At 67.2% G+C, this 23,227-nt stretch overlaps 1 protein-coding gene across 1 annotated transcript in view; it reads left to right on the plus strand.

The window, feature by feature from the left end:
- Window positions 1-3,307: 3,307 nt before the first annotated feature.
- Window positions 3,308-23,227, plus strand: part of LOC136788719 (pyruvate carboxylase, mitochondrial-like) — a 35,224-nt gene continuing 15,304 nt past the window's right edge. Inside the window, 13 exon segments of the mRNA XM_066987383.1 lie at window positions 3,308-3,375; window positions 3,377-3,441; window positions 6,694-6,831; window positions 6,834-6,877; window positions 9,008-9,088; window positions 9,091-9,175; window positions 10,594-10,739; window positions 11,699-11,816; window positions 12,973-13,124; window positions 15,100-15,218; window positions 18,057-18,219; window positions 21,592-21,774; window positions 22,914-23,058. Coding sequence (XP_066843484.1) covers window positions 3,308-3,375; window positions 3,377-3,441; window positions 6,694-6,831; window positions 6,834-6,877; window positions 9,008-9,088; window positions 9,091-9,175; window positions 10,594-10,739; window positions 11,699-11,816; window positions 12,973-13,124; window positions 15,100-15,218; window positions 18,057-18,219; window positions 21,592-21,774; window positions 22,914-23,058 — 1,507 coding nt within the window.

The following is a 23,227-nucleotide window of genomic DNA, read 5'->3' on the forward strand; positions in this document are numbered from 1 at the left end:
GCCCGCCGCATGAATGAGTCACGCGGGCCCCGCCTCCCCCTCGGCCCCGCCCCCGGCCAATCGCCGCCCGCTGTGGGAAGGAGGCGGGGCCTGCCGCCGGGATTGGCGGCGCTGCCGGCCAATGGGCGGGCGAGCGCGGAGGGGGCGGGCCAATGGGGAGCGGCCGCTGCCCGCCGGCGGGAGGCGGGGCTCGGCGGCGAGGGGGCGTGGCGGAGGCTGGCCAATGGGGGGCGGGGGGGGCGGGGCTAGCGGGCCGGGCCGGGACGCGGGGGAAGCGGCGCCGGCGGTCGCGGAGCGGTGAGTGGGGAGGGAGGGGGGGGGCGTGACCACGTGACCTGCGCCCCCTCCCCTATATGGCCGGCCCCACGTGACCCCGGCCTGCCCGCTGCCTATATGGCCCGGCCCCCACGTGACCCTATAGGCCGGGGTCCCCTATAGGGGCCGGCCCCCCACGTGACCTGTCCCCCATGTTCCCCGGGCCCTATGGCGCCCGCTCGGCCCCTATGGATCCCAGGACCCCCCCCCCGGGGGGCTGCGGCCCCCTATAGAGCCGGCCCCGCTATAGGACCAGGACCCCTATGGGGTCTTCACGTGTCCTCTATATGGGCTGGGGTGACCCTATAGGGTCCGGGAACCCCCCACTGGGTACCCTATAGGGGTCTGGACCCACCTGTGGGGTACCCTATAGGGCCCGGGGACCCCCCGTGGGGTACCCTATAGGGCCCGGGACCCCTATGGGGCCCCTGTAGTGCCTGGGACCCTCCTATGGGATAACCTATAGGGCCCAGGGCACCCCCTACTGGGTACCATATAGGGCCCAGGATCCCCCTATGGGGTACCCTATAGGGGCTGGGACCCCCTGTGGGGCCCCTATATGGCCTGGGACCCCCCTACAGTTCAGAGTCCCCTATAGAGCTCCCCTTGCAACGGCTGCGAGCGCTTATACGGCTCCCTATCTACACAGCCCCCAGCATCCTATAGGGGACAGGATCTATAGGGGCCGGCTGCATGGCTTAGCTCAGCCTCCGAGAGCTTCTACAGGGCTTGGCCCCAGTATGGACCAGTGCCCGCAGTTTGACCCTGGGGTGTCTGGGGCTATAGGGGCCGTATGGGGCTATAGGGGCCGTAGGGGGCTATAGAGGCCGTATGGGGCTACACGGGCCGTATGGGGCTACAGGGGCCGTATGGGGCTATAGGGGCTGTATGGGGCCGTACAGGGCTATAGGGGCGGTACGGGGCTATAGGAGCCATACGGGGCTATAGGGGCCGTATGGGGCTATAGGGGCCGTATGGGGCCATACGGGGCTATAGGGGCCATATGGGGCCGTATGGGCCCTGCGGGGGCAGTGCCGCGTGGGCCCGGACTTTGCCCTCCCCGGGGGTCAATGATTCACCCGGGGCCGGGGGGGGGGCGGGGGCACGTGCGAGGGCGGGAGGAGAGGCGCTCGTGCAAGGAAGGAGCTCGTGCAAGGAAGGAGCTCGTGCAAGAGGTGCTTGTGCAAGAGGTGCTTGTGCAAGGAAGGAGCTCGTGCAAGGAAGGAGCTCGTGCAAGAGGTGCTTGTGCAAGAGGTGCTTGTGCAAGGGAGGTGCTCATACAAAGGGGTGCTCGTGCAAGGGAGGTGCTCGTGCAAGGGGTGCTCGTGCAAGTTGCTCGTGCAAGAAAGGTGCTTGTGCAAAGGGGGGTTTGTGGAAGCAGGGAGCTTGTGCAAGGGGGGCTCGAGGAGTGCTTGTGCAAGGGGGGGCTCGTGCAAGAGGTGCTAGTGCAAGAGAGGTGCTTGCGCAAGAGGTGCTCGTGCAAGGGAGATGCTTGTGCAAGAGGCGCTCGTGCAAGGAAGGGCTCGTGGAAGCGGGGAGCTTGTGCAAGGGGGGCTCGAGGAGGAGAGGGGCTCGTGCAAGGGGGTGCTCGTGCAAGGCACACATGTGCAAGGGGGTCCTCGTGCAAGGGGGGCCTCGTGCAAGGGGGGTGCTCGTGCAAGGCACACGTGTGCAAGGGGGTGCTCGTGCAAGGGGGGGCTCGTGCAAGGGGGCTTGTGCAATGGGGGTGCTCGTGCAAAGGGGGGGTGCTTGTGCAAGGGGGGGGGGCCTCGTGCAAGAGCCGTGGGCGCGTTCACACGCGTGTGCCCTGGGCGCGCCCCCCCCGTTCCCCTCCCCAGCCTCATTAATCAGCCTCCGCACGCCGCCTGCTAATTAATCCAGGCCGGCGCTAATTGGCCGCGGGGGGGAGGGGGGGGGCTGAAGGGGTGGGGGTGGGGATTCTCTGGTGTCTCGTATTGGGGTTGTGCATGGGGGGGGGATTCTCCAGGGTCTCGTATAGGGTTGTGCTTCTCGGGGGGGGGGGCGTGGGGGGGGCACCGGGGCCCCCTTTTATGAATGGAGGTTGGGGGGCGGGGGGGAGATTCTCTGGTGTCTCGTATTGGGGTTGTGCATGGGGGAGTGGGGGGGGCGGGGGGAGGGATTCTCCAGGGTCTCGTATAGGGTTGTGCTCCTCTTGGGGGGGGCACCGGGGGCCCCTTTTATGAATGGGGGGGGGGGGGGGTGAGAGATTCTCTGGTGTCTCGTATTGGGGTTGTGCACGGGGGTGGGGAGGTGGGGGACCGGGGGGGGGGGATTCTCCATGGTCTCGTATTGAGGTTGTGCTTGTTTTGGGGGGGTCAGAGGCCACTGGGGGGCACAGAGCCCCCTTCCCATTGCAGGAGGGGATTCTCCGCTGGCTCGTATTGGGGTTGTGCTTGTTTGGGGGGGGTCAGAGGGGCACTGAGCCCCCTTTCAGCGGGAGGATGGGATTCTCTGCTGGCTCGTACAGGGTTGTGCTTTTTTAAGGGGGGGGGGGGGTCAGAGGGCTTTGGGGGGCACCGAAGCCCCTTCCCATGGGGGGGAGATTCTCCACTGGCTCGTATAGGGTTGTGCTTGTTTTTTGGGGGGGGGGGGAGGGGTGGGTCAGAGGGCACCTGGGCCCCTTCTGGGAATGGAGGAGGGGGGGGGCGAGATTCTCTGGTGGCTCCTATAGGGGTTGGGCACGTTTTGGGGCAGGGGTCACTGGGGGAAAGGTGGGCGCCCGGCTCCCTTCTGGGAAGAGGGAGGGGGTTGGGGGGGGGGCGCGACCCCGCCGGCCCATATAGGGCCGGACTCGTTGGGGGCAGGGGCACTGGGGCAAAGGTGGGTGCCTGGCGGCGGGGGATTCTCCGCTGGCTCGTACGGGGTTGTGCTCACCCCCGATCCGTGTGTGTGTGTCCCATTTCCCTGTGTCCCCCCCCCGTTTCCGTGTGTCCCCCCCGTTTCTGTGTGTCTGTCCCCCCACCCCCCCCAGATGTTGCAGCTGTGCGTCCCCCGCGGGGGCCGGGCCCTCCTGGGGGCTTGGCGGCTCCGGTTGATGCGGGGCCCCCGGGGCCGCCCGCTCCGTCAGCTGCCAGCCCATCCGCAAGGTCCTGGTGGCCAACCGGGGTGAGTGGCGTCCCCTGGGGTCCCCCTGTGTCCCCTGGGGTCCCCTTCCATCCCCCGGGGTCCCCCTTATCCCTTGGGTCCCCCTCTTTGTCCCTTCCGTCCCCCTTATGTCCCCTGGGGTCCCCCTGTGTCCCCTGGGGTCCCCTTCCCCCCCCGGGGTCCCCCTTATCCCTTGGGTCCCCTCCTTTGTCCCTTATGTCCCCCTTATGTCCCCTGGGGTCCCCCTGTGTCCCCTGGGGTCCCCTTCCACCCCCTGGGGTCCCCCTTATCCCTTGGGTCCCCCCTTTGTCCCTTATGTCCCCTGGGGTCCCCTTATGTCCCTTGGGTCCCCCCTTTGTCCCTTATGTCCCCCTTGCGTCCCTTGGGTCCCCCCTTTGTTCCTTCCATCCCCCTTATGTCCCCTGGGGTCACCCTGTGTCCCCTGGGGTCCCCCTTCTCCCCCCGAGGTCCCCTTATGTCCCTTGGGTGCCCCCCTTTGTCCCTTCCGTCCCCTTTATGTCCTCCTGGGGTCCCCCTGTGTCCCCTAGGGTCCCCTTCCATCCCCTGGGGTCCCCCATATCCCTTGGGTCCCCCCTTTGTCCCTTATATCCCCCTTATGTCCCCTGGGGTCCCCCCTTTGTCCCTTCCATCCCCCTTATGTCCCCTGGGGTCCCCCTGTGTCCCCTGGGGTCCCCTTCGCCCCCCCGGGGTCCCCCATATCCTTGGGTCCCCCCTTTGTCCCTTATGTCCGTCCCCTGGGGTCCCCTTATGTCCCTTGGGTGCCCCCTTTGTCCCTTATGTCCCCCTTATGTCCTCCTGGGGTCCCCTTCTGTCCCCTGGGGTCCCCCCATGTCCCCTGGGTCCCCCCTTTGCCCCCTTCCATCCCCGCTTTGTCCCTCAGGGTCTTCCCGTGTCCCCTGGGGGTCCCTGTTGTCCCCGTGTCCCCAGGTGGGGGCTTCCCCAGGCTGTCCCCGTGGCCCCAGCCCTAATGGGGTGTCCCCTTCCCGGTGTCCCCAAGTCCCCACGTTGGGCATCCCCAGGTTGTCCCCATCCCCCTGTACCCCCCAGGCGGGGTGTCCCCGTCCCCATGTCCCCATTCCCATGTCCCCAAGCTGTCCCCATCCCAGGCAGGATGTCCCCATCCCCGTGTCCCCATCCCTGGTGGGGTGTCCCCAAGCCCTCCCCATTCCCATGTCCCCATCCCAAGTGGGGTGTCCCCAAGCTGTCCCCATCCCAGGTGGGGTGTCCCCATCCCCACATCCCCATCCCAGACACGGTGTCCCCAAGCCCTCCCCATCCCCATGTCCCCATCCCCGTGCCCCCAAGCTGTCCCCATCCCTGGTGGGGTGTCCCTAAGCCCTCCCTGTGTCCCCAAGCCCTCCCCATCCCCACGTCCCCGTCCCCATGTCCCCAAGCCCTCCCCATCCCCACGTCGCCATCCCCGTGCCCCCAAGCCCACCCCATCCCCATGTCCCCATCCCTGGTGGGGTGCCCCCAAGCCCACCCCATCCCCGTGTCCCCATCCCCATGTCCCCATCCCCATGTCCCCAAGCCCTCCCCGTCCCCATGTCCCCATCCCCGTGCCCCCAAGCCCACCCCATCCCCATGTCCCCATCCCTGGTGGGGTGTCCCCAAGCCCTCCCCATCCCCACGTCCCCATCCCCATGCCCCCAAGCCCTCCCCATCCCTGTGTCCCCGTCCCTGTGCCCCCAAGCCCTCCCCATCCCCGTGTCCCCATCCCTGTGTCCCCGTCCCTGTGTCCCCAAGCCCTCCCCATCCCCATGTCCCCATCCCCACGTCCCCGTCCCCATGCCCCCAAGCCCTCCCCATCCCCGTGTCCCCATCCCCACATCCCCATCGTTGTGTCCCCAAGCCCACCCCATCCCCACGTCCCCGTCCCCATGTCCCCAAGCCCTCCCCATCCCCACGTCGCCATCCCCGTGTCCCCAAGCCCACCCCATCCCCATGTCCCCATCCCTGGTGGGGTGCCCCCAAGCCCACCCCATCCCCGTGTCCCCATCCCTGGTGGGGTGTCCCCAAGCCCTCCCCATCCCCACGTCCCCATCCCCATGCCCCCAAGCCCTCCCCATCCCTGTGTCCCCGTCCCCGTGCCCCCAAGCCCTCCCCATCCCCATGTCCCCATCCCTGTGTCCCCGTCCCTGTGTCCCCAAGCCCTCCCCATCCCCATGTCCCCATCCCCGTCCCCGTCCCCATGCCCCCAAGCCCTCCCCATCCCCGTGTCCCCATCCCCACATCCCCATCGTTGTGTCCCCCAAGCCCACCCCATCCCCACGTCCCCGTCCCCATGTCCCCAAGCCCTCCCCATCCCCACGTCGCCATCCCCGTGTCCCCAAGCCCACCCCCATCCCCATGTCCCCATCCCTGGTGGGGTGCCCCCAAGCCCACCCCATCCCCGTGTCCCCATCCCCATGTCCCCATCCCTGGTGGGGTGTCCCCAAGCCCTCCCCATCCCCACGTCCCCATCCCCATGCCCCCAAGCCCTCCCCATCCCGGTGTCCCCGTCCCTGTGTCCCCAAGCCCTCCCCATCCCCATGTCCCTGTCCCCATGTCCCCAAGCCCTCCCCATCCCCGTGTCCCCATCCCCGTGTCCCCAAGCCCTCCCTGTCCCCATGTCCCTATCCCTGTGCCCCCAAGCCCTCCCCATCCCCGTGTCCCCATCCCCGTGTCCCCATCCCCGTGTCCCCATCCCTGTGCCCCCAAGCCCTCCCCATCCCCATGTCCCCGTCCCCATGTCCCCATCCCCGACACGGTGTCCCCAAGCCCTCCCCATCCCCACGTCCCCATCCCAAGTGGGGTGTCCCCAAGCTGTCCCCATCCCAGGTGGGGTGTCCCCATCCCCACATCCCCATCCCAGACACGGTGTCCCCAAGCCCTCCCCATCCCCATGTCCCCATCCCCGTGCCCCCAAGCTGTCCCCATCCCAGGTGGGGCGTCCCCCTCCCCGTGTCCCCGTCCCCGTGTCCCCATCCCCATGTCCCCATCCCCATGCCCCCAAGCTCTCCCCATCCCCATGTCCCCATCCCCGTGCCCCCAAGCCCTCCCCATCCCTGTGTCCCTGTCCTCGTGTCCCCGTCCCCATGTCCCTGTCCCTGTGTCCCCAAGCCCTCCCCGTCCCCGTGTCCCCGTCCCCATGTCCCCGTCCCTGTGCCCCCAAGCCCTCCCCATCCCCATGTCCCCGTCCCCATGTCCCCATCCCCGTGTCCCCATCCCTGGTGGGGTGCCCCCAAGCCGTCCCCGTGTCCCCCCCCCCAGGCGAGATCGCCATCCGGGTGTTCCGGGCGTGCACGGAGCTGGGGATCCGCACGGTGGCCGTGTACTCGGAGCAGGACACGGGGCAGATGCACCGGCAGAAGGCGGACGAGGCCTACCTGGTGGGCCGCGGCCTGCCCCCGTGCAGGCCTACCTGCACGTCCCCGACATCATCCGCGTGGCCAGGGTGGGCACCGGGCCGGGGGGGCACCTGGGGCCGGGGGGCACCTGGGGTTGGGGGGGGCACCTGGGGCCAGGGGGGTATGGGGTGGGGGGTCCCAAATGGCTGCGTCTCCCTATAGGGGGCATTTGGGTTGGAGAGGGACATTTGGGGTGGGGGGGCACATGGGGCTGGGGGGGGCACCTGGGGTTGGGGGGGGCACCTGGGGCCGGGGGGGGCACATGGGGTGGGGGGAGCACATGGGGACGGGAGGGGACAGGGTGGGGGCTCCCAAGTGGCTGTGTCCCCCTATAGGGGACATTTGGGGCTACGGGAGACATTTGGGGGGGGGGGCACCTGGGATGGGGGGGGTACCTGGGGCCGGGGGGGCACCTGGGGCCGGGGCGGTATGGGGTTGGGGGATCCCAAGTGGCTGCATCCCCTATAGGGGGCATTTGGGGCTAGGGGAGACATTTGGGGGGGGGGGCACCTGGGGGTGGGGGGGGGCACCTGGGGTTTGGGGGGGGCACCTGGGGTTGGGGGGGCACCTGGGGCCAGGGGGGTATGGGGTGGGGGCTCCCAAGTGGCTGCATCCCCTATAGGGGGACGTTTGGGTTGGGGGGGGCACTTGGGATTGGGGGGGACATTTGGGTTGGAGAGGGACATTTGGGATGGGGGGGATGACAGGGCTGGGGGGCACCTGGGGCTGGGGGGGCACCTGGGGCCTGGGGGGTATGGGGTGGGGGTCCCAAGTGGCTGCATCCCCTATAGGGGGACGTTTGGGTTGGGGGGGGCACTTGGGATTGGGGGGACATTTGGGTTGGAGAGGGACATTTGGGATGGGGGGGATGACAGGGCCGGGGGGCACCTGGGGCCAAGGGAGGGGTAACTGGGGCCAGGGGGGTATGGGGTGGGGGGTCCCAAGTGGCTGCATCCCCCTATAGGGGGACATTTGGGTTGGGGGGAACTGGGGGGGCACCTGGGGCTGGGGGGCACCTGGGGCCTGGGGGTTATGGGGTGGGGGGTCCCAAGTGGCTGCATCCCCCTATAGGGGGACGTTTGGGTTGGGGGGGCACTTGGGATTGGGGGGGGAATGACAGGGCTGGGGGGGGGGGCACCTGGGGTGGGGGGGGACAGGGTGGGGGTCCCAAGTGGCTGTGTCCCCCTATAGGGGGACATTTGGGGCTGGGGGGGCTACTTGGGGCTGGGGGGGTATGGGATGGGGGGTCCCAGGTGGCTGGGTCCCTTGGGGGGGGGGAGCAATGGGATCCCTATGGGGGGACATTGGGGTTTGGGGGGACGTTGGGGTTGGGGGGCACATTGGGGTTTGGGGGGGACATTGGGGTTGGGGGGACATTGGGGTTCGGGGGGACGTTGGGGTTGGGGGGGGACGTTGGGGTTGGGGGGGACGTTGGGGTTGGGGGGGACGTTGGGGTTTGGGGGGGACGTTGGGGTTGGGGGGGACGTTGGGGTTGGGGGGGACATTGGGGTTTGGGGGGTGGACGTTGGGGTTCGGGGGGGACATTGGGGTTGGGGGGGACATTGGGGTTTGGGGGGGAAAATGGGGTTGGGGGGGACATTGGGGGTTTGGGGGGGTGGACGTTGGGGTTCGGGGGGGACATTGGGGTTCGGGGGGGGACATTGGGGTTGGGGGGGACATTGGGGTTTGGGGGGGGAAAATGGGGTTGGGGGGGACATTGGGGTTTGGGGGGGTGGACGTTGGGGTTCGGGGGGGACATTGGGGTTCGGGGGGGGCATTGGGGTTGGGGGGGACATTGGGGTTTGGGGGGGGAAAATGGGGTTGGGGGGGACATTGGGGGTTTGGGGGGGTCATTGGGGTTTGGGGGGGGACATTGGGGTTGGTGGGGGACGTTGGGGTTTGGGGGGGACATTTGGGGTTTGGGGGGGACATTGGGGTTGGGGGGGACATTGGGGTTTGGGGGGGGAAAATGGGGTTTGGGGGGGGAAAATGGGGTTGGGGGGGACGTTGGGATTGGGGGGGGACGTTGGGGGTTTGGGGGGGACATTGGGGTTGGGGGGGACATTGGGGGTTTGGGGGGGTGGACATTGGGGGTTGGGGGGGGACATTGGGGTTGGTGGGGGACACTGGGGGTTCGGGGGGGGTCTGACGCCGTGTCCCCCCCCCCCCCCCCCCAGGAGAACGGGGTGGACGCCATCCACCCCGGCTACGGGTTCCTGTCGGAGCGCGCCGACTTCGCCCAGGCCTGTGTGGACGCGGGGGGGTGCGCTTCGTGGGGCCCCCCCCGGACGTGGTCCGCAAGATGGGCGACAAAGTGGAGGCGAGGGGCATCGCCGTCGCCGCCGGTGGGGGCCCGGGGGGGGGGCCGGGGGGGTTATGGGGTTATGGGGGGGGGAGAATGGGGGGGTTATGGGGTTACGGGACGGGGCATGGGGGTTTATGGGGTTATGGGGGGGCGCTACGTGGGGTTATGGGGGGGCATGGGGGGGTTATGGGGTGGTTGGGGGGGGAGAATGGGGGGTTATGGGGGGGAGAATGGAGGGTGATGGGGTTATGGGGGGGGGTTATGGGGTTATGGGGGGGCTGCATGGGGTTGCGGGGTGGGGCATGGGGGTTTATGGAGGTTATGGGGTTATGGGGGGGGGAGAATGGGGGGTTATGGGGTTATGGGGGGGGCGTGGGGGTTATGGGGGGGGCTGCATGGGGTTACGGGGTGTGGCATGGGGGTTATGGGGTTATGGGGGGGGGTCGTGGGGGTTATGGGGGGGGCTGCATGGGGTTATGGGGGGGGGCATGGGGGTTTATGGTGTTATGGGGGGGCCTGGGGGGGCTATGGGGTGGTTGGGGGGGGCTTGGGGGGTTATTGGGGGGGGGAGAATTGGGGGTTATGGGGTTACGGGGCGGGGCATGGGGGTTTTTGGGGGTTTATGGGGTTATGGGGGGGCGCTATGTGGGGTTATGGGGGGGCCTGGGGGGGTTATGGGGTGTTTGGGGGGGGCTTGGGGGGTTATGGGGGGGGGAGAATTGGGGGTTATGGGGTTACAGGGTGGGGCATGGGGGTTTATGGGGTTATGGGGGGGCGCTACGTGGGGTTATGGGGGGTCTGGGGGGGTTATGGGGTGGTTATGGGGTTATGGGAGGGGCTGTGGGGGCTTATGGGGTGGTTACGGGGTTCTTTAGGGCTTGGGGGGGGTTATGAGGAGGATGGGAAGGACTCGGGGGGGGGAAAGGGGGGTTTGGGGGGAGATTATGGGGGTCCTGAGGTGGTTATGGGGAGAGTTATGGGGTCGGGGGGGGGGGCTTGGGGGGTTAAGGGTGTTATGGGGGGGGTTGAGGGGGTTGGGGGGGGGTTAAGGGTGTTATGGGGGGGGTTATGGGGGGGTTAAAGGGTTATGGGGGGGTTAAAGGGTTATGGGGGGGGGTAAGGGGGTTATGGGGGGGTTATGGGGGGGTAAGGGGGTTATGGGGGGGTTATGGGGGGGGTAAGGGGGTTATGGGGGGGTTATGGGGGGGTTATGGGGGGATTAAAGGGTTATGGGGGGGTAAGGGGGTTATGGGGGGTTAAGGGGGTTATGGGGGGGTTATGGGGGGGGTATGGGGGGGGTTATGGGGGGGGGTAAGGGGGGCTGCAAGGACATGGGAAGGGTTTGGAGCTATTGGAGGGGTTTGGGGGGGCTGGGGGGGGGGTGGGGGGGGGGGATTTTTAGGGGGGGGGGGACACAGACCGTGTCCCGTCGCGGCCGCGCTGACCGGGGGCACCCAGGGGTGCCGGTGGTCCCGGGGACGGCGGCGCCGGTGGCGGATCTGGCCGAGGCTCGGGACTTCGCCCTCCGGGTGGGCTTCCCCGTCATCTTCAAGGCCGCCCACGGCGGGGGGGGGCGCGGCATGCGCGTCGTCCGCGCCCCTGAGGTACCCCCCCCCACCCATAACCCCCCCCCCCACCCCATGGGGACACCTCCGGGACCCCCCCCCCCCCCCTCCTGTGGTCCTGGTGTAGGGAGGGGATTCGGGGGGGTGGGGGGGGGGGGGGGGGGCATGAAGTCCTTGGGGGGGGGGGGGCACCCAAGTGGGTGGGGGGCACCCAGGTGGCTGGGGGGGGGCCTTAATGGGGGGGGCAACCAGGTGGCTGGGGAGGGGGACACCTTGATGGGGGGGGACCTTAATGGGGGGGGACCTTAATGGGGGGGGCACCCAGGTGGCTGGGGGGGGGGGGGGGGGGGGGGGGCACCAGATGTCCAGGAGGGACCTGAGTGGGTGGGTGGGGGGCACCCAGGTGGCTGGGGGGGTGTCTGGGGGGGGGGCCTGGTTGGGGGGGGGGGGGGCTCCCAGGTGGCCCCAAACCTTGGGGGGGGGGGGGGGGGGCACCCAGGGGTGACACCCAAGGTGGGGGGCACCCAAATATCCAGGTGGCACCCAAGTGTCTGGGGGGGGGGCACCCAGGTATCCAGGAGGGACCCAGGTGGGTGGGGGGGCACCCAGGTGGCCCCAAACCTTGGGGGGGGGGGCACCCAGGGGTGACACCTGGGGGGGGGGCACCCAAATATCCAGGGGGGGGGGCACCCAAGTGTCTGGGGGGGGGCACCCAAGTGTCCAGGAGGGACCCAGGTGTGTGTGGGGGGGGCGGCACCCAGGTGGCCCCAAACCTTAGAGGGGGGGCACCCAGGGGTGACACCCAAGGGGGGGGGCACCCAAATATCCAGGGGGGCACCCAAGTGTCAGGGGGGGGGCACCCGAGTGTCCAGGGGGGCACCCGGTTGGTTGGTGGCTGGGGGCACCGAAGCACCCCGGGGTGGGGAGGGGATTTTGGGGGGGGCGCCCCCCCCCCACCCTCGGCGGGGGGGGGCACCCATGGGTGCCGTTGGGCGCAGGAGCTGGAGGAGAGCTTCACCCGCGCCTCGTCGGAAGCCCTGGCGGCCTTCGGGGACGGGGCGCTCTTCGTGGAGAAGCTGATCGAGCGCCCCCGCCACATCGAGGTCCAGATCCTGGGTACGGGGGGGGGGGGGGCACGGGGGGGGGCACGGGACCCTCAGCCCTCGGTGCTGAGCCCCCTGGGTGCTGGGGGGGGGGCAAAAAAGTCTGGGGTGGGGGGGCACAGGGGCAAGGGTGGGGGGCTTGGGGGGGTTATGGGGGGCTTGGGGGGGGGCTTGGGGGGTTATGGGGTTATGGGGGGGGCCTGGGGGGGTTATGGGGGGGCCATGGGGGTTTATGAGGGGGTTATGGGGGGGGCCATGGGGGTTTTTTGGGTTGGGGGGGGCACAGGACCCTCACCCTCGGTGCTGAGCCCCCTGGGTGCTCGGGGGGGCGGGGGGGGGGGGCGAAAAGTCCGGGGTGGGGGGGCGCAGGGGCAAGGGTGGGGGGCCTGGGGGGTTATGGGGGGGGGGGGGGGGGCCTGGGGGGGTTATGGGGTGGTTGGGGGGGGGCTTGGGGGGTTATGGGGGGGGTCTGGGGGGTTATGGGGTGATTGGGGGGGACCTGGGGGGGTTATGGGGGGGTTGGGGGGGGCTTGGGGGGTTATGGGGGGGTTATGGGGGGGCTGGGTGGGGTTATGGGGTGCATGGGACCCCTCATCCCTCGGTGCTGACCCCCTGCGTGTAGGGGGGGGTCCGGGGGGGGGCACGGGACCCTCAGCCCTCAGTGCTGAGCCCCCTGGGTGCTGGGGGGGGCGGGGGGGGGGGGCGAAAAGTCTGGGGGGGGGGGGGGGCGCAGGGGCAAGGGTGGGGGGGCCTGGGGGTTATGGGGGGGGGCTGGGGGGTTATGGGGGGGGCCTGGGGGGGTTATGGGGTGGTTGGGGGGGGGGCTGGGGGGTTATGGGGGGGGTTGGGGGGGGGCATGGGGGTTTATGGGGTTGGGGGGGGGGCACAGGGGGTGGGGTTGTGAGGTGGGGAGGGGCCATGGGGGGGTTATGGGGGGGCTATGGGGGGGGGGCCATGGGGGTTTACGGGGGGGCTGTGGGGGGGGGCCATGGGGGCTTTACGGGGCGCGTGGGCCCCCTCCTCCCTCGGTGCTGACCCCCTGGGTACTGGGGGGGGGGGCCGAAACAGTCCAGCTTGGGGTGGTGGGGGGGTGTTACGGGGACCGGTTCCTGGATGCTGACCGCCCCCCCCCCCCCCCCCCAATTTTTTTTATTTGCCCCCCCCCCCAGGGGACCAGCACGGGAACGTGGTGCACCTCTACGAGCGCGACTGCTCCATCCAGCGCCGCCACCAGAAGGTCGTCGAGATCGCCCCCGCCGCCCGCCTCGCCCCCCAGCTCCGCGCCCGCCTGGCCGACGACGCCGTCCGCATCGCCCGGCAGGTCCGGGGGGGGGGCCCGGGGGGGGCCAGGGGGCTGGGGGGGTCCAGGGTCCGGGGAATTGGGGGGGGGCTGCGGCCATCCCACTGATAGAGAGGGGTTGGTCGAGGATGCTGTCTGCGTTGCTGGGGGGGTCTGGGGGGGTTTGGGGGGTCTGGGGGGGTCCTGGGGGGGGGTTAGGGGTCTGGGGGGGTCCGGGGGGGGGGGGCTGAGGGGGTCTGGGGGGGGGTCCAGGGGGTTGGGGGGGTCTGGGGGGGTCCAGGGATGCAGGGGGGGCTGCGTCCATCCCACCGGTAGAGAGGGGTTGGTCGAGGATGCTGTCTGTGTTGCTGGGGGGTCCTGGGGGGGTTTGGGGGGTCTGGGGGGGTCCTGGGGGGGGGTTAGGGGGCTGGGGGGGTCAGGGGGGGGGTGTTGGGGGTCGGGGGGGGGGCAGGGGGCTGGGGGGGGCCGGGGGGGGCCAGGGGTTTGGGGGGATTAGGGGGGCTGCGGCCATCCCACCGGTAGAGAGGGGTTGGTCGAGGATGCTGTCTGTGTTGCCTGGGGGGTCCTGGGGGGGGCTGGGGGGGGGGGGCTGAGGGGGTCCGGGGGGGTTGGGGAGGTCGGGGGGGGGTCTGGGGGGTTTGGGGGGTTGGGGGGGTCCGGGGGGACTAGGGGGGGCTGCGGCCATCCCACCGGTAGAGAGGGGTTGGTCGAGGATGCTGTCTGCGTTGCCTGGGGGGTCTGGGGGGGCTTTGGGGGTCTGGGGGGGTCCGGGGGGGGTCCGGGGGGGGGGTTTGGGGGTCCGGGGGGGTCCAGGGGGTTGGGGGGGGTCCAGGGGGTCGGGGAATTAAGGGGGGGCTGTGGCCATCCCACCGGTAGAGAGGGGTTGGTCGAGGACGCTGTCTGTGTCGCCTGGGGGGTCCTGGGGGGGTTTGGGGGGCTCTGGGGGGGTCTGAGGGGGTCCGGGGGGGTTGGGGAGGTCGGGGGGGGTCTGGGGGGGTTTGGGGGGTTGGGGGGGTCTGGGGGGGTCCAGGGGTCCGGGGGGATTAGGGGGGGCTGCGTCCATCCCACCCATAGAGAGGGGTTGAGGGGTTCGGGGGTTTGGAATTGGGGGTCCTGGGGGGGTTTGGGGGGGAAGGGGTCGGAAGTGGGGGTCTTGGGGGTTTTTTTTTTGGGGGGGGGGATTTGGGATTTGGGGGGGAGGTAGGAGTTGAGGGGGGATTCGGGGATGGGGGGGGATGTAGGATTTGGGGGGGGATTTGGGATTTGGGGGGGAGGTAGGAGTTGAGGGGGGGATTCGGGGATGGGGGGGGATGTGGGATTTGGGGGGGGATTCAGAATTTGGGGAAGAATTCGGGATTTGGGGGGGGTGTAGGATTTCGGGGGGGGTTTAGGATTTGGGGGGGGGGATTCAGGAATCGGGGTGCTCCGTGGGACCCTGGCACTGGGGGAGACCCCAGTGGGGGGGGTCCCTGGGGTTTTGGGATCCTGGGTGGTTTGGGGGGGGGGTCCTTGGGGTTTTGGGATCCTGGGTGGTTTGGGGGGGGGTCCTTGGGGTTTTGGGATCCTGGGTGGTTTGGGGGGGGGTCCTTGGGGTTTTGGGATCCTGGGTGGTTTGGGGGGGGGGGTCCCTGGGGTTTTGGGATCCTGGGTGGTTTGGGGGGGGGTCCTTGGGGTTTTGGGATCCTGGGTGGTTTGGGGGGGGGTCCTTGGGGTTTTGGGATCCTGGGTGGTTTGGGGGGGGGTCCTTGGGGTTTTGGGATCCTGGGTGGTTTGGGGGGGGGGTCCTTGGGGTTTTGGGATCCTGGGTGGTTTGGGGGGGGGTCCTTGGGGTTTTGGGATCCTGGGTGGTTTGGGGGGGGGTCCTTGGGGTTTTGGGATCCTGGGTGGTTTGGGGGGGGGGTTCTCCCGGGGATGGGGGAGGATGGGATCGACCTGTGGGATTTTTTTTTTTGGGGGGGGGGGGGGGGGTCCCCAAGTCGCTTATGGGGTCGCGCAGGTGGGCTACGAGAACGCGGGGACGGTGGAGTTCCTGGTGGACCGGGCTGGGGGGCACTACTTCATCGAGGTCAACTCGCGGCTGCAGGTGGAGCACACGGTGACCGAGGAGATCACGGGGTGAGCGCGGGGGGGGGCACCGGGGGGGGGCACCGGGGGGCGGGGGTCCCCAGGGAGGGGCGGGGTGGGGTCGGGGAGCACGGGGGGTTGGGGTTTTTGGGGGGGATGGGGGGATAAAAGGGGGGAAATGGGGTCTTTGGGGGGGGGGGTTGGGGGGGCGCGTGGATTTTGGGGGCTATGGGGGGGGTTGGGGGGGCACCCAGGTTTTGGGGTCTCCAGGAGGGTGGGGGTTTTAGGGGGGGCACCCAGATTTTGGGGTCTTCAGGGGGGAGCGGGGTGGGGTCGGGGAGCACGGGGGGTTGGGGTTTTTGGGGGGTATGGGGGGGATATGGGGGGGAAATGGGGTCTTTGGGGTGGGGGGGGTTGGAGGGGGGGGAAGGGTTTGGGGGCTATGGGGGGGGTTGGGGGGGGCACCCAGGTTTTGGGGTCTTTAAGGGGGAGAGGGTGGGGTTGGGGAGCACAGGGGGTTGGGGTTTTTTGGGGGGTATGGGGGGGATAAGGGGGGGAAATGGGGTCTTTGGGGGGGGTTTGGGGGGGTGTTGGGGGGGGAAGGGTTTTGGGGGCTATGGGGGGGTTGGGGGGGTCACCCAGGTTTTGGGGTCTTTAAGGGGGAGAGGGTGGGGTTGGGGAGCACAGGGGGTTGGGGTTTTTTGGGGGGTATGGGGGGGATAAGGGGGGGAAATGGGGTCTTTGGGAGGTGTGGGGGGGGGTTGGGGGGGGGCGCACGGGTTTTGGGGGCTGTGGGGGGGTTGGGGGGGGCACCCAGATTTTGGGGTCCCCAGGGAGGGGCGGGGTGGGGTTGGGGAGCACGGGGGGTTGGGGTTTTTGGGGGGTATGGGGGGGATAAGGGGGGGAAATGGGGTCTTTGGGAGGTGGGGGGGGTTGGGGGGGCGCACAGGTGTTGGGGGTTTTGGGGGGGGCACCCAGATTTTGGGGTCTTTAAGGGGGAGAGGGTGGGGTTGGGGAGCACGGGGGGTTGGGGTTTTTGGGGGGGTATGGGGGGGATAAAAGGGGGAAATGGGGTCTTTGGGGGGGGGTTGGGGGGGTGTTGGGGGGGGAAAGAGTTTTGGGGGCTTTGGGGGGGTTTAGGGGGGGGCACCCAGATTTTGGGGTCTTCAGGGGGGAGCGGGGTGGGGTCGGGGAGCACGGGGGGTTGGGGTTTTTTGGGGGGTACGGGGGGGATATGGGGGGGAAATGGGGTCTTTGGGGTGGGGGGGGGTTGGAGGGGGGGGAAGGGTTTGGGGGGCTATGGGGGGGGTTGGGGGGGGGCACCCAGATTTTGGGGTGTCTGAGAGGATGGGGGTTTTTAGGGGGGGCACCCAGATTTTGGGGTCCCCAGGGAGGGGCGGGGTGGGGTCGGGGAGCACGGGGGGTTGGGGTTTTTGGGGGGGATGGGGGGATAAAAGGGGGAAATGGGGTCTTTGGGGGGGGGGTTGGGGGGGGCGCATGGGTTTTGGGGGCTTTGGGGGGGTTGGGGGGGGGCACCCAGATTTTGGGGTCTTCAGGGGGGAGCGGGGTGGGGTCGGGGAGCACGGGGGGTTGGGGTTTTTGGGGGGGTATGGGGGGGATAAGGGGGGGAAATGGGGTCTTTGGGAGGTGTGGGGGGTTGGGGGGGGGAAGGGTTTTGGGGGCTATGGGGGGGGTTGGGGGGGGGCACCCAGATTTTGGGGTCTTTAAGGGGGAGAGGGTGGGGTTGGGGAGCACGGGGGGGTGGGGTTTTGGGGGGTATGGGGGGGATAAGGGGGGAAATGGGGTCTTTGGGGGGGGGGTTGGGGGGGGGTTGGGGGGGAAGGGTTTGGGGGGCTATGGGGGGGGTTGGGGGGGCACCCAGGTTTTGGGGTCTTTAAGGGGGAGAGGGTGGGGTTGGGGAGCACGGGGGGTTGGGGGTTTTTTTGGGGTATGGGGGGATAAAAGGGGGGGAAATGGGGTCTTTGGGAGGTGGGGGGGGTTGGGGGGGCGCACGGGTTTTGGGGGCTATGGTGGGGTTTAGCGGGGCACCCAGGTTTTGGGGTCTTCAGGAGGGTGGGGGGTTTAGGGGGGGCACCCAGATTTTGGGGTCTTCAAGGGGGAGCGGGGTGGGGTCAGGGAGCACGGGGGGTTGGGGTTTTGGGGGGTATGGGGGGGATAAAAGGGGGGAATGGGGTCTTTGGGAGGTGTGGGGGGGGGTTGGAGGGGGGGGGAAGGGTTTGGGGGGCTATGGGGGGGGTTGGGGGGGGCACCCAGATTTTGGGGTCTTTAGGGGGGAGCAGGGTGGGGTCGGGGAGCACGGGGGGTTGGGGTTTTTTGGGGGGTATGGGGGGGATATGGGGGGGAAATGGGGTCTTTGGGTGGTGTGGGGGGGGTTTGGGGGGGGCGCACGGGTTTTGGGGGCTTTGGGGGGGTTGGGGGGGGCACCCAGATTTTGGGGTCTTTAAGGGGGAGGGGGGGGGTTGGGGAGCACGGGGGGTTGGGGTTTTTGGGGGGGTATGGGGGGATAAAGGGGGGAAATGGGGTCTTTGGGGTGGGGGGGGTTGGGGGGGGCGCACAGGTTTGGGGCGCTGGGGGGGGCACCCAGATTTTGGGGTCTCCAGGAGGATGGGGGATTTAAGGGGAATTTAAGGGCCCCCCCTCACCTGTGACCCCCCCCCCCGACCCCTTTATACTGGGGTCCCCACAATTATGGGGGGGGGCAGGTCAGGGAGCGCAGAGAGGGGGTCCCCAGGACGCTTTTGGGGTTCCCATGAGGGTCGCAGGCGCTCCCCGCCCCGGCTGTCCGGGGCCATATAGGGTCGGGGGGGTGGGTTCACGCGACGTGCCCCCCCCCCCCCCCCCCCGTGTGCCCCCCCCCCCCCCCCGCAGGGTGGACCTGGTGCAGGCTCAGCTGCTGGTGGCGGCCGGGCGCTCGCTGCCCGAGCTGGGGCTGCGGCAGGAGAGCGTGCGGGTGCACGGCTGCGCCATCCAGTGCCGCGTCACCACCGAGGACCCCGCCCGCGCCTTCCAGCCCGACACCGGCCGCATCGAGGTACCCTCTGGGACCCTATATGGGGCCCTATGGGGTCCTATGGGACCCTCTGTGGGACCCTAATCCTATGGGATACTATGGGACCCTATATGGGACCCTATGTGGGACCCTAATCCTATGGGGTCCTATGGGATCCTATATGGGACCCTACGGGGATCCTATATGGGATCCTATATGGGACCCTATATGGGATCCTATGGGACCCTATGGGACTGTATATGGGACCCTATGGGACCCTCTATGGGACCCTATGGGACCCTATGGGGTCCTATGGGGTCCTATGGGACCCTATATGGGACCCTAATCCTATGGGATACTATGGGACCCTATGTGGGACCCTAATCCTATGGGATACTATGGGACCCTATATGGGACCATATGGGACCCTATGGACCCTATGGGATCCTATATGGGACCCTACGGGATCCTATGGGACCCTATGGGACTGTATATGGGACCCTCTATGGGACCCTATGGGATCCTATATGGGATCCTATGGGACCATATATGGGACCCTATATGGGATCCTATGGGGTCCTATGGGATCCTAATCCTATGGGACCCTATATGGGACCCTATATGGGACCCTCTATGGGATCCTAGGGGATCCTAGGGGACCCTCTATGGGATTCTATGGGACCCTATGGGACCCTATATGGGACCCTAATCCTATGGGATACTATGAGACCCTATATGGGACCCTATATGGGACCCTAATCCGATGGGATACTATGGGACCCTATATGGGACCCTATGGGACCCTATGGGATCCTATATGGGACCCTACGGGATCCTATGGGACCCTCTATGGGACCCTATGGGATCCTAGGGGACCCTATATGGGATCCTAGGGGACCCTAGGGGATCCTAGGGGACCCTATATGGGACCCTAATCCTATGGGATACTATGGGACCCTATATGGGACCTATGGGACCCTATGGGACCCTATATGGGACCCTATATGGGACCCTATGGGACCCTCTATGGGATCCCCCTATATGGGACCCTATGGGATCCTATGGACCCCCTATATGGGATCCTATGGGACCCTATATGGGACCTATATGGGACCCTAATATGGGACCCTATATGGGACCCTATGGGATCCTATGGGACCCTATATGGGACCCTATATGGGACCCTATATGGGACCCCTATGGGACCCTATATGGGACCCTATGGGACCCTATATGAGACCCTATGGGATCCTATGGGACCCTATCCTATGGGACCCTCTATGGGACCCTATATGGGATCCTATGGGACCCCTATATGACCCTATATGGGGACCCTATATGGGACCCTCCTATATGGGACCCTCTATGGGATCCTATGGGACCCTAGGGGACCCTATATGGGACCCTATGGGACCCTATGGGATCCCTATATGGGACCCTATGGGACCCTATGGGATCCTATGGGACCCTATATGGGACCCTATGGGACCTTATAGGGGCGTTCGGGGCCCTATAGGGGCTTATAGCCGCGTGGGAAGGGGGGGGGGAGAGCACGGGGGAGGATGCGGGTGAGAGCACAAAAAGCTATAGGGGAACTGCAGGACCACCTATACAGTCATGTAAAGGACGCCACTATATATGCAAACCCCTGTATCACACGTATAATGAACGTAGGTGCATGTACAGAACCAGTTAGGGCCCCCTAAAAGCCATAGGGGCGCAGGCGAGGCTGTGAAGGGGCCCTATAGGAGCCATAGGGGCGTGTGCGAGCAATGTAGGGTCCATACACAAACTCCAGAGATACACCTAAGGTCCTATAGGTGCTGTGTAAGAGCGTTACAGGGTCCATACGCGAGCCACAAGGGCGCATTTGAGGTTCTATAGGTGCTGTGGAGATGTGTATGAAGCCGTATAGGTGCCGTAGTTGGAAGTGTAGGTCCTTGGAGGAGTGTGGGTGCTTGTATAAGGCTGAACAGGGACCATATAGAATCATAACCGTATGTGTAAGGGCACATAAAGCCGTATAGGCATGATGTAGAGCCATATAAAGCCAAATAGAGATATTTAGAAAATGTATAATGGTTGTAGATACCACACAAGACTATATAGGGCCCTATAGAGGACCGTATAAGACCTATAGGTGCTCCTAAGAGGCCTTATAGGGCCCTACAGAGGCCATGTGGGACAGTATAGGCTTAACAGGTGCTTTTGGAGGGTGTGCGGGGGACACCTACGGGCTGTATGGGGCTGTGTAGGGTCTAGGGGCACCTATATGAGGCTACAGGGGGGCTGTATGGGACCGTATAGAGGTATAAGCGCTTCCACCAGGCTTGTAGGGTAACACAGGGGTGACGGGGTCTGCAGGTGCCCATGAAAATCCACGAGGGTGCCCTTTGGGGCTATATAGGGTCTAGGGGCACCCATATGAGGCTATAGGGGGGCTGTGTGGGACCATATAGAGGCTATAAGCGCTTCCACCAGGCTTTTCAGGGTGGCACAGGGGCGACATGGTCTGCAGGTACCATGAAAATCCACGAGGGTGCCCTTTGGGGCTATATAGGGTCTAGGGGCACCTATATGAGGCTATAGGGGGGCTGTGTGGGACCATATAGAGGCTATAAGTGCCTCCACCAGGCTTTTTAGGGTGGCGTAGGGGTGACACAGGGTCTGCAGGTACCCGTGCAAATCCACGAGGACACCCTTTGGGGCCATATAGGGTCTAGGGGCACCTATATGAGGCTATAGGGGGGCTGTATGGCACCGTATAGGGGCTATAAGTGCCTCCACCAGGCTTTTTAGGGTGGCGTAGGGGTGACGCACGGTCTGCAGGTGCCCGTGCAAATCCATGAGGGCACTCTTTGGGGCTACATAGGGTCTAGCGGCACCTATATGAGGCTATAGGGGGGCGGTATGGCATCGTATAGGGGCTATAAGTGCCTCCACCAGGCTTTTTAGGGTGGCACAGGGGTGACGCAGGGTCTGCAGGTGCCCGTGAAAATCCACGAGGGCGCCCTTTGGGGCTACATAGGGTCTAGGGGCACCCATATGAGGCTATAGGGGGGCTGTATGGCACCCTATAGAGGCTATAAGTGCCTCCACCAGGCTTTATAGGGTGGCGTAGGGGTGACGCACGGTCTGCAGGTGCCCGTGAAAATCCACGAGGGCGCCCTTTGGGGCTACATAGGGTCTAGGGGCTCTTATATGAGGCTATAGGGGGGCTGTATGGGACCGTATAGAGGCTATAAGTGCCTCCACCAGGCTTTTTAGGGTGGCGTAGGGGTGACGCAGGGTCTGCAGGTGCCCATGCAAATCCACGAGGGCGCCCTTTGGGGGCCATACGGAGCCGTAGGGGCGCCGTATGGAATCCGTAGGGGCGCCGTATGGAATCCATAGGGGACCCTATACGTTCCGCAGGTGTTCCGGAGCGGCGAGGGGATGGGGATCCGCCTGGACGGGGCCTCGGCGTTCCAGGGCGCCCTGATCTCGCCCCACTACGACTCGCTGCTGGTCAAGGTGGTGGCGCACGGCCCCGACCAGCCCGCCGCCGCCGCCAAGATGAGGAGGGCGCTGGCCGAGTTCCGCATCCGCGGCGTCAAGGTGGGGGGGGGGGGGGGGGGTGGTGAGCATGGGGGGGGGGGTCCTGGTGCGACGCACGATGAGGTGGGGTGGGCCTGGGGGGGTCCCGGTGCGATGCACGGTGGTGTTGGGGGGTCATGGTGCAATGCAGGATGAGGTGGGGGGGGGATCCTGGTGGGATGCACGGGGGGCAGGGGGGGACTCTGGGAGGGGTGGGGGGGTCCTGGTGCAATGCACGATGGAGTGGGGGGGTCCTGGTGCAATGCACAATGGGGTGGGGGGGCTTTGCGAGGGGGGGGCTCTCATGCAATGCACAGGGGAGCTGGGGGGGCTCTCGTGCAATGCACGGGGGAGCTGGGGGGGCTCTCGTGCAGTGGACAGGGGAACTGAGGGTCCTCGTGCAATGCCCAGGGGAGCTGGGGGGGTCCTCGTGCAATGCCCAGGGGAGCTGGGGGGGCTCTTGTGCAACGCCCAAGGGAGCTGGGGGTCCTTGTGCAATACACGGGGGAACTGGGGGGGCTCTCGTGCAATGCACAGGGGAACCGGGGGAGCTCTCGTGCAATGCACAGGGGAGCTGGGGGTCCTCATGCAATGCACAGGTGAACTGGGGGTCCTCGTGCAATGCACGGGGGAACTGGGGGTCCTTGTGCAATACACAGGGGAACTGGGGGTGGGTCTCGTGCAACGCACAGGGGAGCTGGGGGTCCTCGTGCAATGCACAGGTGAACCGGGGGGGCTCTCGTGCAATGCCCAGGGGAGCTGGGGGTCCTCGTGCAATGCATGGGGGAACTGGGGGGGCTCTCGTGCAATGTGTGATGGGGCTGGGGGGGCTCTCGTGCAATGCACGGGGGAGCTGGGGGGGCTCTCGTGCAATGCACGGGGGAGCTGGGGGTCCTCGTGCAATGCACGGGGGAACTGGAGGGGCTCTCGTGCAATGCACAGGGGAGCTGGGGGCTCTCGTGCAATGCATGGGGGAACCGGGGGGGGGAACTCTCGTGCAATGCACAGGGGAGCTGGGGGGGCTCTCGTGCAACGCACAGGGGAGCTGGGGGAGCTGCTCAGCACCCCGTGCGTTGCACAAGGGGGGGGTGGGGGGTGTTGCTCGGCCCGTGGTGCGTTGCACGAGGGTCCGCTCACGCCGGCGGCGCCGTCTCTGGCAGACGAACATCCCGTTCCTGCAGAACGTCCTGGCGCACCCCCAGTTCCTGGGCGGCGCCGTCGACACCCAGTTCATCGACGAGAACCCCGAGCTCTTCCACCTGCAGCCCAGCCAGAACCGGGCCCAGAAATTGCTCCACTACCTGGGTGGGGGTCCCGGGGGGGGGGGGTCCGGGGGGGGTCCTGAGGGGGTCTGGGGAGGATCTGGGGGGGCCCGAGGGGGTTTGGGGGGGTTCTGAGGGGGTCTGGGGAGGTTCTGGGGGGTCTGGGGGGGTGGGGGGGGCCCGAGGGGGTTTAGGGGGGTTCTAGGGGGGGT

This window comes from Anser cygnoides, chromosome W, assembly GCF_040182565.1.
Source record: "Anser cygnoides isolate HZ-2024a breed goose chromosome W, Taihu_goose_T2T_genome, whole genome shotgun sequence".
In the NCBI taxonomy this organism is placed as follows: domain Eukaryota; kingdom Metazoa; phylum Chordata; class Aves; order Anseriformes; family Anatidae; genus Anser; species Anser cygnoides.